We start from the raw sequence: 15,973 nt of genomic DNA, 5'->3' as shown, positions 1-15,973 counted from the left end.
GACTTACTTGTCACTGCACTGGGCCTTCCTTTAAATGCAAATATCATATGAGCAGCTGATCGATTTATTGCTTGAACTGTGCATCCTTTTTAAAAATAAATAAGGTCAATTTTACTATCGTGAAACTTAGTCACTGAAGACAACGCAATCTGGCTGTGCCGGTTCCCCTCTGCCTAGATCACTTAGAATATCCATAGTTAGCAATACTTTTATCGTTTAATGCAGCGATATAGCCAGTTATCAATGCTACATAGTAGATTTTAGCCTGTTCCAATCATTCTTATATCGCGTTAATGGAATTTATGAAATTGCCTACCGTTCAAATCGCTCTCTGTTGTTAGCACCACACTGATTAACTACGATGTTCCAATTTTTTAGAATTATGTCCGACATAATTCTAATTTTTGCTGTTACAGCAGATAGTTATGGTGTAATGGCACGCAGGAATAAGTCATCCCTGTCCTCCAAAAAGCCCATGAAAAGGTATTTGGTAAGCTATGTCTTTTCCAATATCAAATCCAATGTATCACAATCTGTGGACTTTCTACTCAAAAACTAGATTGATTAATTGATAATTCATTGCTGATTGTTCACGCGCCCTGTATGGAAGTATATAAATGGTAATCCGCATACTCCAGGAAGAATTGAAGCGATCTCAAAAGAAAAGAAGGGAATCTGGATCCTTCGTCGGATCGTCAAAGAGCTTAGAGGGGAGCTCTACGCTTCACTGGCCATGCAAAGCAGGGAGAGTGACGGAGGCGGAGGCACTGCTGGCTGCTGGAACGGACATTAACAAGCTGGACAGAACGCAGTTTAACCCTTTCATGGACGCGATCAACTCAGGTAAATCATTCGACCGCCTTAACAATATGGGTTTATTGGTAATAGTAGCAAGAGGTTTTAGTCATGCGTTTGATTACAGCACAGTGTGAAACCCTGAAGCATACGTCGAGCTCTAAACTCTGTTTTGTCTAATAATCAATTATTTGAATATTGAAGGATTAAATTTGGTAACTTGATGATCACACAATTAACAGGACAGGTCGACTGTGCTAGATGGCTGCTGAGGCAAGACGGTTTAAAGCTTCAGACCGAGATATGGTCGTTTTGTAGGGAGAGGGTGCTAGAGTCATTGCTAACAGCTTAACAGAAGGTAAAATCCTGAACTTTTGTTCATTGATTAAAAATCACCATTCAGACATACAATCGTTCAGATGTAAAAATTATTTATTCACTATTTTGGATTACATTTAGTTACAGGACTAACATGCGACATCCGTCGTTGACCTTTGTCTTTAATTCAACAAGGTAGGGAGAGCGATCCATGGCTGTCCCGATAGACCCACTCAGACTCCTGCCGGAAGATACTCCTCCGGTTGATCCAGATGAGACAGTTCTAGCAGATGATCAGTTACAGACTGAAGAACATATCCCACAGATCAATGCGTCAACATCTGCAAATGAAGGTACTTCAATCTGCTCTTCTTGTATATGTCTTTGTGCCTGCGTCTGTGATTGTACTGAAGTGTACTCTGTGTGTTTGTGTCTGTGTCTGTCTTTGTATCGTGTGTGTGTCTCTGATTGTACTGCGTGTGTCTGTAATTGTAATGTAGTGCACTGAAGTGAACTATGTGTGTTTATGTGTGTGTGTCTGTGTGTGTCTGTGTGTACTGTGTCTGTCTGTGTGTCCGTCTGTGTCTGTGTGTGTCTGTGTTTATGCGTGTGTCTATGTCTGTATGTGTTTGTGGGTGTGTGTCTGTGTGTCCTTGTCTGTGTGTAACTGTGTCTGTCTGTGTGTCTGTCTGTGTGTCTGTCTGTGTGTCCGTCTGTGTCTGTGTTTATGCCTGTATGCCTGTATGTCTGTGTCTCTGTGTGTGTGTGTCTATGTCTGTATGTGTTTGTGGGTGTGTGTATCTGTCTGTCTGTGTGTGTGTGTGTGTGTGTGTGTGTGTGTGTGTGTGTGTGTGTGTGTGTGTGTGTGTGTGTGTGTGTTCTTTCATAGAAGTTGTTATTTCCAAGATACGAAGTTCGAAAAGCTAGCATTTAGTAATAGACGAATTTTGCAGCTGATATCAGAATCGACATGATGATGGTACTACACGAGATGCTCATGGAAAAGGTCTCCGTTTGCTTTCCTCCTCCCACGAGCAGTACAAAGTGTGGGTTCAACTTTAATCTGATAGAAGATATCGTATGCGGAACCCAAGCCCGGCCATGTCTGTACATAATAACGAAAGAAACCGGTAAGTTTCTAATCATGTAAATGTTCGGCCGAACGTTTGCATTCATTTTAGACTAGTGACGAAAATCAACAATCGTTTGCCAGTTTGGTTTGCAAAATCGACAAAAAATAGTCCATTCCCCATGGCCATGATATTAGAATTCTGCCCGTTGAAATCGGCCACTCTGATTTTTATCATTGAACTTCACATTGATGACATGTTCATTCTCTACAGGTTATGCTGCGAGGGCGTTTACCTCGATAGATGTTGAAAATGCCCACAGCATTATAAATCATTTGGACCGCCGAGGGGTCCAAAACTCCTCAATCGAAGAGCTTAGTAGACATGCCAGCAACCTACAGAGACTTCAAATTCTCAGGAAACCTCTCTAGGACGGTAATACATTAACTTGTTTAGTTAATAAGTTTAATAAGTAGATTTTGAGTGATGATTACTGAATACAGATATCGAGCCTCGAGGTACCATAAAAAGGGTATATAAACTTATCACTTATGCTTATATGCTTATACTATCAATGAATATCAAATCGCCTTCTCTAGTTATCAAACCCAACATAAGTTAAATCTCTGCCTACAAGGACTATTTGATATTTACAACAGACCGAGTGAATGTCTCAATCTTTTCAGGAAGCTTTATACTCCGACATCCACAATTTACCACGCCCCTGAGATCGACAAAGGTCTTTCTGATAGATTGACTTCCAGCCAATTCGATCTATCGAAGCCGAGTGGGAAGAACAAAGAACTGAAACCCCATGGTCGCAACGATGCTCCTCGCGGACAAGGGAGAGTTAGGGCCATCGGTGGTCACAAGACTGGATAATATTTATTTTTTAAGCGTTGAGGTTGTCACGAAAGCGTACTGTAACGGGACTATCAGATTTGAGTGATTTGATTTTGTGATTTGCAGTTCACGTGATTTTATTGTGATTTTAGACTGTAAAAACTATAAAGGTTCAAGTTGAACTATCGTCGCCATGATTATGTATTTTGGAACTGTTCACGTTGAAATTGCTTCGTTAATCAGCAGTCTTCCTTGGTTACTTTCTACTGTGTAATGCAGCTACGATCAACGATACTTAGCTAGTACATTCATAGTAACACTAACTGCACTGAGAAGAGTAAAAAATTTGAGCTTTGACGGAATAACATTTCCTTGTTTTTAGATACGGTTACTACTCTAGTGAGGGGTTCATAGCTGATCATTAAGGTCTTACTCACAATAATTTGTGCTCTGATATTGGCCGTACTGACGGCTGTTGAAAAAGCCACTCCGTCAGATGCGCGCCGCAAGAGTCCACCCCTGTAGACCCCACTACGTACAAAATTTGAAATTTTCCCAAAAACTTCTGCTAGTTTGTTTTCAATAACTTTTGCAATATTTACAGTAGACCCTTCAAATTTTCACCAAATGTTACTCCAGACATTTCTGCATGGTAACTGTGTCATAGAATTTTAATTTAGGGACCCAATTTTGTGCAACACTCCGGTATCTGACGACCGGTCGCAGACGTGGTTATTGTATTGTCAACTTCTATTGCACACTGAGCGAGCTATATTTTGAGTACAAAGATAAACTTTACACCAGGTGAAAGCTAAGACGTTTCTCTTTAAGATGATCACCTCACATTCTGTGTATCTGTGACATTGAGATAGTAACGAATCAAAACGTCAAGTTGAACAGGCTACAAAATACGCGCTGAATAAAAGTCCACCCCAGGAGTCCACCCCACGCGCGTAGGGTGGTTACAATTAATTAAAATAATTAGACTATACCCAAAATAAGTGCGTGACAGCATGCTGACTACTACACATTTTGTATGATATTACGCGCATATTTAAGAGTTGTGGACGCTAGCAGCAGTGCCGCGCGTAACGCGCGATAAGAAATCTTAGTTTTATCTTGCCGCTTACAGCGACGAAAATCTAAATTAGGGTTATCGAGACGTCATAACTTTTAAGGCGGGGCACTGCATCTTGAAAGCTTTTGATTGTCTAACTGATTACTGATGGAATGTTCTAAACAATCGACGCGGTCGTTTCAACAATAACCACATTAATACGATATTTAATCATGACAAAAGTGTAATATAATAATTATACTGTCATGACGTCATGACGTAACCTATGAGAACACTACACACCTTCTCTCTAACGACTGTTTCTTCTACTGTGGCTAAATTCTCAAGGGGAGGCTGAAATAATAACAAATATTAGCAGAATATATCCGTACTTCTATTTTATTTTTACCTGGTAGCAAAAGAATGGGATGTTTATGCTGATTTAATTTTCAATAGCCCAATTTTTATTGAAAGGATCTTCTACTTTTGTGAAGTAAATGCTTGCTGAAGTTAAACTGCTTTTATAAAACCAACATCTTGGTGAGGTTATTAACTTAAATCGAGATATCGTACTATGTACAGTAACTTACCAACAAACAGCTTGCAAATTCTGGACCACCGACCAAAGGAATGAAGTTTCCTAACTGAAATAGTTTAACGTAAATAGCTGCTCATGCTTAACACATGAAAGTATGTGTTAATAAGTACAGCTGGTTTGTTTTGACGTAACAGTAATTAGTCATAAGTCACGTGACACTGATTAGTCAGTATGATTGGTCGATACTATTGGCTGACTGATCGGTTAATCGCTATCAGGTGTCAAAATCCACTAACTAGGGGGGGGGGGGGGGGGGGGATCATGTTATTTTTTGTCCGTTTTTGTCCGTTAATTTTTGTCCGTTTTGAAAATATAGCTGCCAAACGGACAAAAACGGACAAAAACGGACAAAAATTGTAACTTTTGATTTAAATTTTCTCCACAATTTGTAACAGGCTATCTGCAGAAATGGGTAGCCCGGTTAATGACCATGGTCCTTTCTCAAACTTTTAATCTTCAATTAGGCACAAAGAATAGTCTACACATTTTTTAATAACATAAAAAGGGATGAAAAGTTTTATTACTGGAGAGTAAAACTTTGTTAAACACAAAGATTCTTGAGCACATTTTGAGTCAGACTCAAATGCGCTTAAAAACATTTTAGTATATAACAATAAATTATGTTAACAATAACACCAACAATAATTATAAATTGAACAAATTATTAAGAGATGAAAGAGAGGAAAAGGAGGAGGGGGGACTGAGGAGGGAGAGGAGGGGGGCTGAGGAGGAGTGAGACTGAGAAGGAGAACTGAGGAGGAGGAATGAATAGGAGGAGGAGAAGAAGGACTCAAAAGGAGGAGGACCCAAGAGGAGGAGGACCCAAGAGGAGGAGGACCCAGGAAAAGGCCCCATGAGGAGGACTGGGGAGGAGGAGGACCGATGAGGACTGATGAGGACTGATAAAGAGGACTAAGGACGAGGAGGAGGAGAAGGAGGAGAAGGACTGAGGAGTGAGGAGGAGGACTGATGAGGAGAAGGAAGTGTATGAGGAGGATGAGGAGGAGAAAGGAGATAAAGGATGAGGATAAGGAGGACTGAGGAGGAGGACTGGTGAAGAGGACTGATGAGGAGGAGGACTGAGAAGGGGAGGACTTAGGAGGAAGAGGAGGGGAGGACTTGGGAGGAAGAGGAGGATTGAGCAGGAGGAGGACTGAGGAGCAGAAGGAGGAAGAAGACTGAGGAGGATCAGGAGGACCCAGGAAGAGGAGGAAGAGGAGGAGGACTGAGGAGGAGAAGGAGAACCCAAGAGGAGGAACCAGGAAGAAGAGGAGGAGGAGGACTGAGAAGGAGGAGTGAGACTGAGAAGGAGAACTGAGGAGGAGGAATGAATAGGAGGAGGAGGAGAAGAAGGACTCAAGAGGAGGACTGAGGAGGAGGAGGACTAAGGAGAAGGATGAGGAGGAGGACCCAAGAGGAGGAGGACCCAAGAGGAGGAGGACCCAGGAGGAGGACCCAGGAAAAGGCCCCAAAAGGAGGACTGGGGAGGAGGAGGACTGATGAGGACTGATGAGGACTGATAAAGAGGACTAAGGACGAGGAGGAGGAGGAGGAGGAGGAGGAGGAGAAGGAGTGAGCAGTGAGGAGGAGGACTGATGAGGAGGATGTGTATGAGGAGGATGAGGAGGAGAAAGGAGATGAAGGAAGGAGATGAAGGATGAGGATAAGGAGGACTGAGGAGGAGGACTGGTGAAGAGGACTGATGAGGAGGAGGACTGAGAATGGGAGGACTTAGGAGGACTGAGGAGGGGAGGACTTAGGAGGAAGAGGAGGATTGAGGAGGAGGAGGACTGAGGAGTAGAAGGAGAAAGAAGACTGAGGAGGATCAGGAGGACCCAGGAGGAGGAGGAAGAGGAGGAGGACTGAGGAGGAGAAGGAGGACCCAGGAGGAGGAACCAGGAAGAAGAGGAGAAGGAGGACTGAGAAGGAGGAGTGAGACTGAGAAGGAGAACTGAGGAGGAGGAATGAATAGGAGGAGGAGGAGAAGAAGGACTCAAGAGGAGGACTGAGGAGGAGGAGGACTAAGGAGAAGGATGAGGAGGAGGACCCAAGAGGAGGAGGACCCAAGAGGAGGAGGACCCAGGAGGAGGACCCAGGAAAAGGCCCCAAAAGGAGGACTGGGGAGGAGGAGGACTGATGAGGACTGATGAGGACTGATAAAGAGGACTAAGGACGAGGAGGAGGAGGAGGAGGAGGAGGAGAAGGAGTGAGCAGTGAGGAGGAGGACTGATGAGGAGGAGGTGTATGAGGAGGATGAGGAGGAGAAAGGAGATGAAGGAAGGAGATGAAGGATGAGGATAAGGAGGACTGAGGAGGAGGACTGGTGAAGAGGACTGATGAGGAGGAGGACTGAGAATGGGAGGACTTAGGAGGACTGAGGAGGGGAGGACTTAGGAGGAAGAGGAGGATTGAGGAGGAGGAGGACTGAGGAGTAGAAGGAGAAAGAAGACTGAGGAGGATCAGGAGGACCCAGGAGGAGGAGGAAGAGGAGGAGGACTGAGGAGGAGAAGGAGGACCCAGGAGGAGGAACCAGGAAGAAGAGGAGAAGGAGGACTGAGAAGGAGAAGGAGGACTGATGAGGAGGATGAGGATGAGGAGGAGGGTGACTGGGGAAAGGATTGAGGAGGAGGAAGACTGAGGAGGAGGAAGGGGAGAAGGACTGAGGAGGAGAAGGACTGAGGAGAAGGAAGAGGAGGAGGACTGAGGAGGAGGACCCAGGAGGAGGAGGACACAGGAAAAGGCCCCAGGAGGAGGAGGATGACTTGGGAGGAGGAGGACTGATGAGGACTGATGAGGAGGAGAAGTAAGTGGATGAAGAGGATGAGGAGGACTGAGGAGGAGGACTGGTGAGCAGAAGGAGGAGGACCCAGGAGGAGAAGGAGGAGGAGGAGGATAACTGAGGAGGATGAGAAGGACTGAGGAGGAGAAGAGGGATCCAGGAGGAGAACCCAGGAGGAGGAGGAGGACTGAGGAGGAGGACTAAGGAGAAGGAGGACTGATGAGGAGGATGAGGAGGAGGGTGACTGGGGAAAGGACTGAGAAGGACTGAGGAGGAGAATGCGGACTGAGGAGGAGGAACCAGGAAAAGGAGGAGGAGGAGGACTGAAGAGGAGGACTGAGAAGGCGAAGGAGGACTGATGAGGAGGATGAGGATGAGGAGGAGGGTGACTGGGGGAGGACTGAGGAATATGAGGAAGACTGAGGAGGAGGAGGAAGAGGAGAAGGACTGAGGAGGAGAAGGACTGAGGAGGATGACTGAGGAGGAGGACTGAGGAGGAGGAGGAGGACTGAGAAGGAGGAGGACTGAGGAGGAGGAGGACTGAGGAGGAGGAGGAGGAGGAGGAGGAGGAGGAGGAGTGAATAGGAGGAGGAGGGGGACTGGGCAGGACTGAGGAGGAGGACTGAGGAAAAGGATGAGGAGGAGGACTGAGAAGGAGGACTGAGCTGAGGAGGAGAACTGAGGACTGAGGAGGAATAGGAGGAGGATGAAGAGGAGGTGGACCCAAGAGGAGGAGGTCCCAGGAGGAGGACCCAGGAGAAGGACTCAGGAGGAGTAGGAGGATGACTGAGGAAGACTGAGGAGGAGGAGGAAGCATCTAAATATTATTTCCATTTTTGTTATTTTTTGTCCGTTTTTGTCCGCTCTATTTTTTGTCCGTTTTGATAATATAGGGTTCCGAACGGAAAAAACGGAATCCCCCTGGAGGAGGAGGAGGAGAAGGATGACTGAGGAGGAGGACTGAGGAGGACTGAGAAGGAGGAGGACTGAGGAGTACTGAGGAGGATCGCTGAAGAGGATGGCTGAGGAGGATGGCTGAGGAGGATGACTGAGGAGGATGACTGAGAGGGAGGAGGAGGAGGACTGAGAAGGAGGAGGAGAAAGAGGACCCAGGAGGAGGACTCAGGAGAAGGAGGAGGAGGAGGACTCAGAAGGAGGAATGAGGAGGACTCAGAAGGAGGAATGAGAAGGAGGAGAACTGAGGAGGAGGAGGAGGAGGACTGAATAGGAGGAGGAGGGGGACTGGGGGAGGACTGAGGAGGAGGAGTACTGACGAAAAGGATGAGGAGGAGGACTGAGGAGAAGGACTGAGGACTGAGGAGGAAGATGAGGAGGATGAAGAGGAGGAGGAGGACCCAGGAGGAGGAGGACTGAGGAGGATGATGAGGACTGCAGAGGAAGAGGACTGAGGAGGACTGAGGAGGATGGCTGAGGAGGAGGAGGAGGAGAAGGTGGAAGAGGAGGAGGAGGAGGAGGAGGAGGAGGAGGAGGAGGAGGAGGAGGAGGAGGAGGAAGCATCTAAATGTTATTTCAATTTTTGTTATTTTTTGCCCGTTTTTGTCCGCTTTTTTTTTTGTCCGTTTTGAAAATATAGCTGCCAAACGGACAAAAACGGACAAAAACGGACAAAAAAACATGATCCCCCCCCCCCCTAACTAGTACCTACTACCCACAATTACTATCAAATACACCAAACAAGACCGTTGGTTAATACGGGGTGGGGGGGGGGGGGGGACGTTTGTGAACGTGTCAAAGACTCCGTTGTAACATATTGCTATAGGTCATTAAATCCGGAATATAATCTGGAAAGATGGTGCAAACGGATTTAAAATGACTAAGTTATCACTAGCAATTTGTTTATCTCGTTAGCAAAATCGATTGGGTAATCAATTTTTACCCAATCGCTATTCATGTGATAGCGTGCAACGACACTACACTGTAATTGGGCTCTCTGCACAATTCCCATAGTGCAGATCTAGTTTCAACCCAATCACCTGATCACACGTAATGAACAAACTCGTTATGCTTTATATCTCGGTCATCTGAGAAGCTAGAACTTTCATTTTTTCAGGGCAAATGTAATATGCATAGCCAAACATAATTCAATACAATTTGGCTAAATCCGATAATTTAATCTATCAAATAAATGCAAAAAATAACCTTCATTCGAAAAAATTAACACGCATATTCTTTGATTTGATGTATTCCTCGAATGAGTGGTGATAGTAAGTCATACCAGAAAGAGTTATCTCAATCGGGCACTCAGTGACTGAGCTATAAAGGCCAACGTATGGCCATGGGTACTGACTTTGCCCCCCCCCCCCCCCCCCCTTCAATATAAGTCATTAATTAGTAGTTAGTAAGTCATAAATTAGTAGTAAGTGAGTCAGTAATTAGTAAATTTTACCTGCTCAGCCAATGCCCACAAAACTTCATCCTCATCTTCAATAGTATCTGAAATGGTAACTCAATATAATAACTGTTGGTTATCAAATATGTTACATAAGATTGTGTCTTATTACATACCGTAGACTTAAATATGAATTATTAACAGCGATCAATAATGAGACACCAAATGCTGAGAAAATGTATTAACTATTAAGTTAACAGATAAAATGTGGATAATATTTAGTTCTCAAAATATTGGACAGCTGAGAAACTGCCTTATGTTTTCTAGAGCTAAACGGTCCATTACTTATACTCATTAGTGACATTTCAGTTTAAACACATAGAGCAAATTGCTATTGCATAGTACACCCCTATCAAGATTCTAAAAAAAGTGCGATGAGATTGGATTTTGAGACTAAAAGTGCGATTTCCCCCCCCCCCCCCCCCCCCAGCCTGCAAGATTTCTTGCCCCACAAATTACTTTCTATTTAAAAAGATTTCCCTATGTAAGTGAAATTGTAAGTATGTCGCTTTATGTCGCTCGATGTTTATTTCTCAGAATTGTAAGTATGCCGCTGTAATTTGGATCCGTCATAACGAAAATTTTAAGTGTGTATTTTTATGAAGTATATAGTGTTACATATTGTAAATCTGATATGCCTCACGTAGCGCCCCAGTTTAGGGCACGGCCTTTAAGCAGCTGTTTCCGGGTTCGAGTCTAGTCGACGGTCATTCTTTTGGCAATTATTAATTATTTTACTAAAATTATCATCAGAGCACCTTGTAATATACTTTATCTGATAAATTATACAGTTCGCACTTCAGCTGGAGAAGACTGGCATTTAAGGATTTATCCGGGGAAGGCCTCGTTCATACTGGAACATATCAAATTATGGTAAACGGAGTTATCTGGTAATATTTGTTTTGTTTATGGCTAGAATTTAGAATGGAATCAATGTGATGAGGATCCAGAGTTGATTACCTGCTAGGATTAATAAGTCAGGTCTACAGTTGAAGAGACCCTTTTTCAAACTTTTAATGAAGAAATATCCACTTAAAGGATAATCGACAACAATTATTATCCTTTAAGACTTAGACAGTACAGAAAAATAAGCCGTCAGAGTAATACAACCAGTAATAATTCAAAACAATCAATACCAAAAGTTCAATGACCATGTAAAGTCGGCTTGATGATAAAGACGAAAAGGCCAGCAAGTTGAGGAATAGTATTATGAAAATGCAAGCGCGCGACCGATTATGTAGTGCTGAAAGAGGGTGCCGAAATCTCGCAGTCAGACTCGCGATATTGGGGTGAGATTTATCAAACTCGTCAAAATCTCGCACTTATTGCGCGCGGCAAAGTTGTTATACTTTAACCACGTGATCTCACACCGCACTAAGTTTTGAATTTACAAAGTATAAAGTACATTTTTGTGTCGCTTAAAACTTTTAAATTACATTTTTTCTATTTTCTCACACATTTTTTTGTTAGTTTTTTTTGTGTGTTTATTTTAAGATTTTGTGCGATGAGCCTGTCTCGCCATCTCGCATGAATCTTGACCTGGGATAGTACATCTATGAAAAGAAATAAAACCTGTTAAGAAAGGTATAAGTTCAGCACGTGTGCGCTCGACACCAAGTGCCAGCGCTATTGTTGAGAGTTTCTTGATGGAGTTGAGGCGCAGTTGGACGTCTTCATTTCTCAACTCGTCGATGAGAACTGCTATAGGGTAGAGAGAATCGTCTTCTGAGGTGGCGGCCATGCTAGCTGTAATTAAGCAATAAGTTAATTAAGTTATCAAATAATAAGTAATTTCAAATTTGGACCAAAATTAGGTAACAGTTTGGCTCAATATCGTCTCCTGAAACCTTTGAAGAATATTTAAAATGTTAAAATTATTGATTTAATATTAAATTGATTTAAATGTAAAACAAATACAACTACTCCGTATTTTGTACAGTTGTAAAAACAAGTACAAGAACAGCTGAACATTGATAACCTTCATATCGAATTAATGCATCGCAGCACTTTTTGCAAGCACCACACACCCCAAATACACTCAATACTTCTTATCACAAAATTACCAGCATTTCATACATCTGGCAAGCTGCCAACTTCAATTCACCAATCTTTATATGTTTTAGTTTGAAACAGTTCTTTTTCTTGGGTGGAGGCATGTTGTTTTTTGAGACAGTCTTCAACTTTCTGTTCTGCTCTGCGGCATTCTCTTGTTAGCAGCTTCTTTTCCGTCAAACAAGTCTTAGTTGCTTCATCTTGTTCTTTATGGCAGTACCATCTTGACACGTCAGTTCGCTTTTGCTGAAAAACCACAACACTGACTCGAAGGATATTATTATAAGCCAATGAATCAAACTTTTGTAGTTTTAGGTTGCATTGAAAATGCAACCCCAAACTACAAAAGTTAGTTTACTCTAATAATTCTAATTCTTATAGATTTAGGGGGGATTTATCTTTTTTGATCACTTATTTCCACAAGCAATGCTTGGATAACTCACAGACAGAATTGCTTAACAATTTCATGGGTTACAGATATAGTTAAAACTTTGATTCCCAGTAAGTTTATCCTGACACATCCACTTTTCATTAGTTTCACAATTTAATAATTTGGGTAAGATGGTCAATATTTGCTAGATGCCACTGGTTATGCTGTCTGAAATTTGTGCCAAAATTTCAAGTTGGGAAATTGGTTGGATTTAATCCAACATAGTTCAACTTGTGAACTTGATGTGATTCAGTCAAGAGCCTTTGATTGAGAGATTGAGTGAAGAGGTTCTCTTTAAAATGGCCAAAATTAAATCACATTGAACCAAAACAAAACTTACCGCTTTGTACATTTCAATGCAAAATTTATATCTGCCCCAGAGCTCGTTACACATGTGTAAGTTTGGACTGTTTTCATTTCCTGGTCCTTCAATCGTTTTGAGACAATTTTGCCATTTATCTCGACGCTCTGCACAATCCTCCAACAAGATGACATTCTTTTCAGGACGTTGTAGGAAAGGTACTTTCTCTGCACCATACACGCTGTAGTAAGGGTTGTCCTCAGTGCTCTTCCATGCTTTTCTGTCTTCACCCATATTATGATATATCAGCTGACAACAGGGAAGAAAATGTATGGTATTGCTATGAAAGGGTAGCTTTGGATGAGTCTAGTTAACACACCACAATTAGTTCCCTTTTAATTAAGGTTTGGTAACATGATAACACGAGCATTTTCAGCGCTCGTTCGGCAGCAAAACTTCAAGTTTTTCAATGAAACAAGATCATTTTTAATAAATAAATGATTTTAGTTTTTAAACACATTTTACAGAATAAACAAATTCACATCAATTAAAGTATGACTATTTTTTCTTGACTACTAATTGAATAGTGAATGGGTAGAAAACAATAGAAAAAGTATTCGAATGATGTACATAAAATATAACAATAACCCTATATTTTTTTTATTTTTATCTAGACACTTATTTTACTTCGGTGTATTCCAACAGCCACAATGTTACACAAGTGCAACCAGCCAATTACAGGAAGCCGAAGGATCTTTTTGGCCAGTGACGGTTAAGGTAGTGTGTACCATACTTTCTTCGTCCGAGACTTTGCTGCAATGTGCAGCTCCTCATTTAACCCTCACACCCGATTTCTCGAGTATTCGGCTGAGTAGACCGGGGGGCTGCATAGACCACTCATGATCCTTAGCTGAACGTCGACGACGCTCACCCCACGACCAGGCAGTCAGTGGGTTTCGAACTCGCAACCTAACGATTGTAAGACAGGCGTTCTAACCAACTGCGCTACCTGGCCGTAAAATGAAACCGTCAAAAATCTAGTGTATATGTGAAAATTGGCCAGAAATTGGGCAGAAAACTGATCTAGGTCAAGGAACGTGCGGCCTGAAAGTGTTTGCACTCACCAAAATGCTAGCTGGGATGAGTTTTAGAAGACAAGTCTCTTTGTATTTTTTTTCCAGGAAGCATCCCGTGCACAGAGCTTGGTCTACATGATGTTACAAAAAGCCTGCACTATTTAATGCTTTAATTTTTGCAACTTGACAGTGGACATGACTTATTAGAAGGCTGCCGAAAGATTATGGCCTTTAGATCACGTGTTTTTGATGAAGTAAAAAAGTTATCCAAATTAAAAATGCAATTTATCAAGATAGTTAGAAAAACTAGATTCTGCTGGATGGCAACTTTAACACTTCTGAGACCTTGTATTAATTACTTGAATTCGAAAACTGCTTTTCATAGAAGCACTGACTAAGTCAGATTCCTCCACGGAAATGTAAATTAAATGTTAATTATTTAGCAAATTCCGTCCCAATCTAAAATCACACTAAAATATCTGTCAAACTCAATTCAATTATGAATTTTTGAAACACTCAACAACAATATCTTAGTTGAGATACATGCTGTACTGGGGGATTGTAAAAGATTACACTTTCAGTGCATATTTGTGTACATGATATGGCAGATCACACTCTGTCAAATGATCAGGAAACCGTCGTTGAAGCCTTTTAAAGTACAGACATATCCAAGTAATTTTGCTGAACTGATCAAATTTCGTTTGACTGATCAAAAACAATATTGTTGATTTATTATTGATCCTTTTGATATAATTTTGCTATCATTTTATTAGTCTATCAGTGTAAGTAAATATTGAATTATACTGCAAACAATATCAATTGACGAGTTACACGATTCACCATCGCCTAGCTATCTTTTTTCGACATGAAGTCGGAACAATGTAACGCGATGGAAATATTTTAAGCGGGCATATCCTGTCCAAACCCAGGATACATGACATAAAAGATTCGTTTTCACTTTTTTTAGGATACAGTATAACGAAATTATTCAAACAATATATACATAATATAACAATAACCCTATATAAAATCTCTATATAGAGATTCGTTTTCACTTGTTTGCATTAAAAACATTAATAAAACATAAACATCTGTTATTGTAACTTGAACAACAGACTAGACAACAAAGCCTGCTGATTTCAACGGGTCTGAAAATTAACCAATTTTGTTTCCCTGTAATATCCCAAATAATCAAAAATAAACATTTTTAAGGTTAGCAGTTGTTTTTTCTTAAATAAAATACTACATTATCCTTGCACCTGAAAAAAATAAAAAACAATATTTAATATGAATTCTGGCACATTGCAACGAAAATCAATTTTTAATCCCAGTAAACCCTACCGGCTGGGGGTGTATCTCCAAAAGTAAAATAAATAGAACCTTCCGGTTTTCAACAAAATTTCCGTCTCTTAACTTTAAAGTTAGCTCCCCAGGAGCCAAATTTGGGACAACTTAGATTCTGAATTAAACCGAAAAGTTTGATTTTGGGCTAAATAAAATATCGTAGCTTTTAAACTTTGCAACGTAATGTCGTTGTCATGACTACCAGGCTAAATGCATCGTGCGAAAGCTGGTGAACTTGATGTGACGCGCGAGGACAAACGTGCTATTGAAAATCGATCACCTCTAGCGAGCCCGGCAGGTGGTAAAGTTTTTTGGGATGTGTATTGATTCACGATGTCAATCCTTCGCATCTCGCCGATATGCATACGGTGGTTGCGAGAAAATGCGCGGCGCGACCCAGTAGTGCATCGCGCTATAAGGATTGTATTGATTATGGATTTATCAGACTTTTAAAATAAATTATAAATATGACACGCTCGTTTCACAAATTTTTTGACATCGTTAATACTGAATCAAATTATAAAAATGTATATTATATAGTTAAATTAAACCTTCACATAGCCATGTGTCTACGCGTACTGCGTGACGCCCTTGTTTCACGGCGGTCGCGCGCTACTGCAAGCGAAAGGACTCTGGTTAGTAGAGCAAGATTAAACCAATTTGTAAAATCCAATCCACTTGCAGCGCAATGCGTTACTCTGCCGCGCCGCGCACTCATTTATGCTTCTCGCAACGATCACCTCGCTCATCGCTAAATCGGCAAAATGCGCGATTGTGCCTTGCCGATCTGCGATGAATTGACATCTGCATCGTCAATTAACCAATCCACAAACATTTTAAAATAATAGTATAGTGTAATAAATTCAAAATGAATTCCAGGCCAAACATTTTGTTGTATCA

At 41.8% G+C, this 15,973-nt stretch overlaps 2 protein-coding genes across 3 annotated transcripts in view; one reads left to right on the top strand and one right to left on the bottom strand.

Moving 5' to 3' along the window:
• Window positions 1-15,973, bottom strand: part of LOC134822334 (serine/threonine-protein phosphatase 2A 65 kDa regulatory subunit A alpha isoform-like) — a 116,857-nt gene that overhangs the window by 7,701 nt on the left and 93,183 nt on the right. Inside the window, exons 2-5 of one of the 2 annotated variants that reach the window (XM_063833344.1) lie at window positions 11,443-11,618; window positions 9,868-9,914; window positions 4,674-4,727; window positions 4,387-4,437 (exon numbers count right to left, since the gene is read on the bottom strand). In XM_063833344.1, coding sequence (XP_063689414.1) covers window positions 4,387-4,437; window positions 4,674-4,727; window positions 9,868-9,914; window positions 11,443-11,611 — 321 coding nt within the window. In that variant the 5' untranslated portion in view covers window positions 11,612-11,618. The remainder of the gene's footprint in view (window positions 1-4,386; window positions 4,438-4,673; window positions 4,728-9,867; window positions 9,915-11,442; window positions 11,619-15,973) is intronic. The other variant, XM_063833345.1, reaches the window with a different exon arrangement.
• Window positions 670-3,265, top strand: LOC134822121 (uncharacterized). Its single transcript, XM_063833016.1, has 6 exons — window positions 670-843; window positions 1,038-1,153; window positions 1,309-1,466; window positions 2,067-2,243; window positions 2,457-2,618; window positions 2,870-3,265. Exons 3-5 carry the CDS (start codon window positions 1,325-1,327, stop codon window positions 2,612-2,614), a joined length of 477 nt encoding a protein of 158 aa, XP_063689086.1. The 5' UTR covers window positions 670-843; window positions 1,038-1,153; window positions 1,309-1,324; the 3' UTR covers window positions 2,615-2,618; window positions 2,870-3,265.

This window comes from Bolinopsis microptera, chromosome 10 (genome assembly GCF_026151205.1).
Source record: "Bolinopsis microptera isolate Bmic1 chromosome 10, MBARI_Bmic_1.0, whole genome shotgun sequence".
In the NCBI taxonomy this organism is placed as follows: domain Eukaryota; kingdom Metazoa; phylum Ctenophora; class Tentaculata; order Lobata; family Bolinopsidae; genus Bolinopsis; species Bolinopsis microptera.
The sequence above is the reverse complement of the archived record's forward strand: the minus strand, read 5'-3'. Positions and strand labels throughout refer to the sequence as shown.

What these genes read in the sequence shown, in the direction of transcription:
- LOC134822121 (XM_063833016.1), top strand. Translation starts at nt 1,325, where the DNA reads ATGGCTGTCCCGATAGACCCACTCAGACTCCTGCCGGAAGATACTCCT. An exon ending in GTCAACATCTGCAAATGAAG is followed by an intron (nt 1,467 to 2,066) that starts GTACTTCAATCT and finishes CGAATTTTGCAG; the next exon opens with CTGATATCAGAATCGACATG. An exon ending in CATAATAACGAAAGAAACCG is followed by an intron (nt 2,244 to 2,456) that starts GTAAGTTTCTAA and finishes CATTCTCTACAG; the next exon opens with GTTATGCTGCGAGGGCGTTT.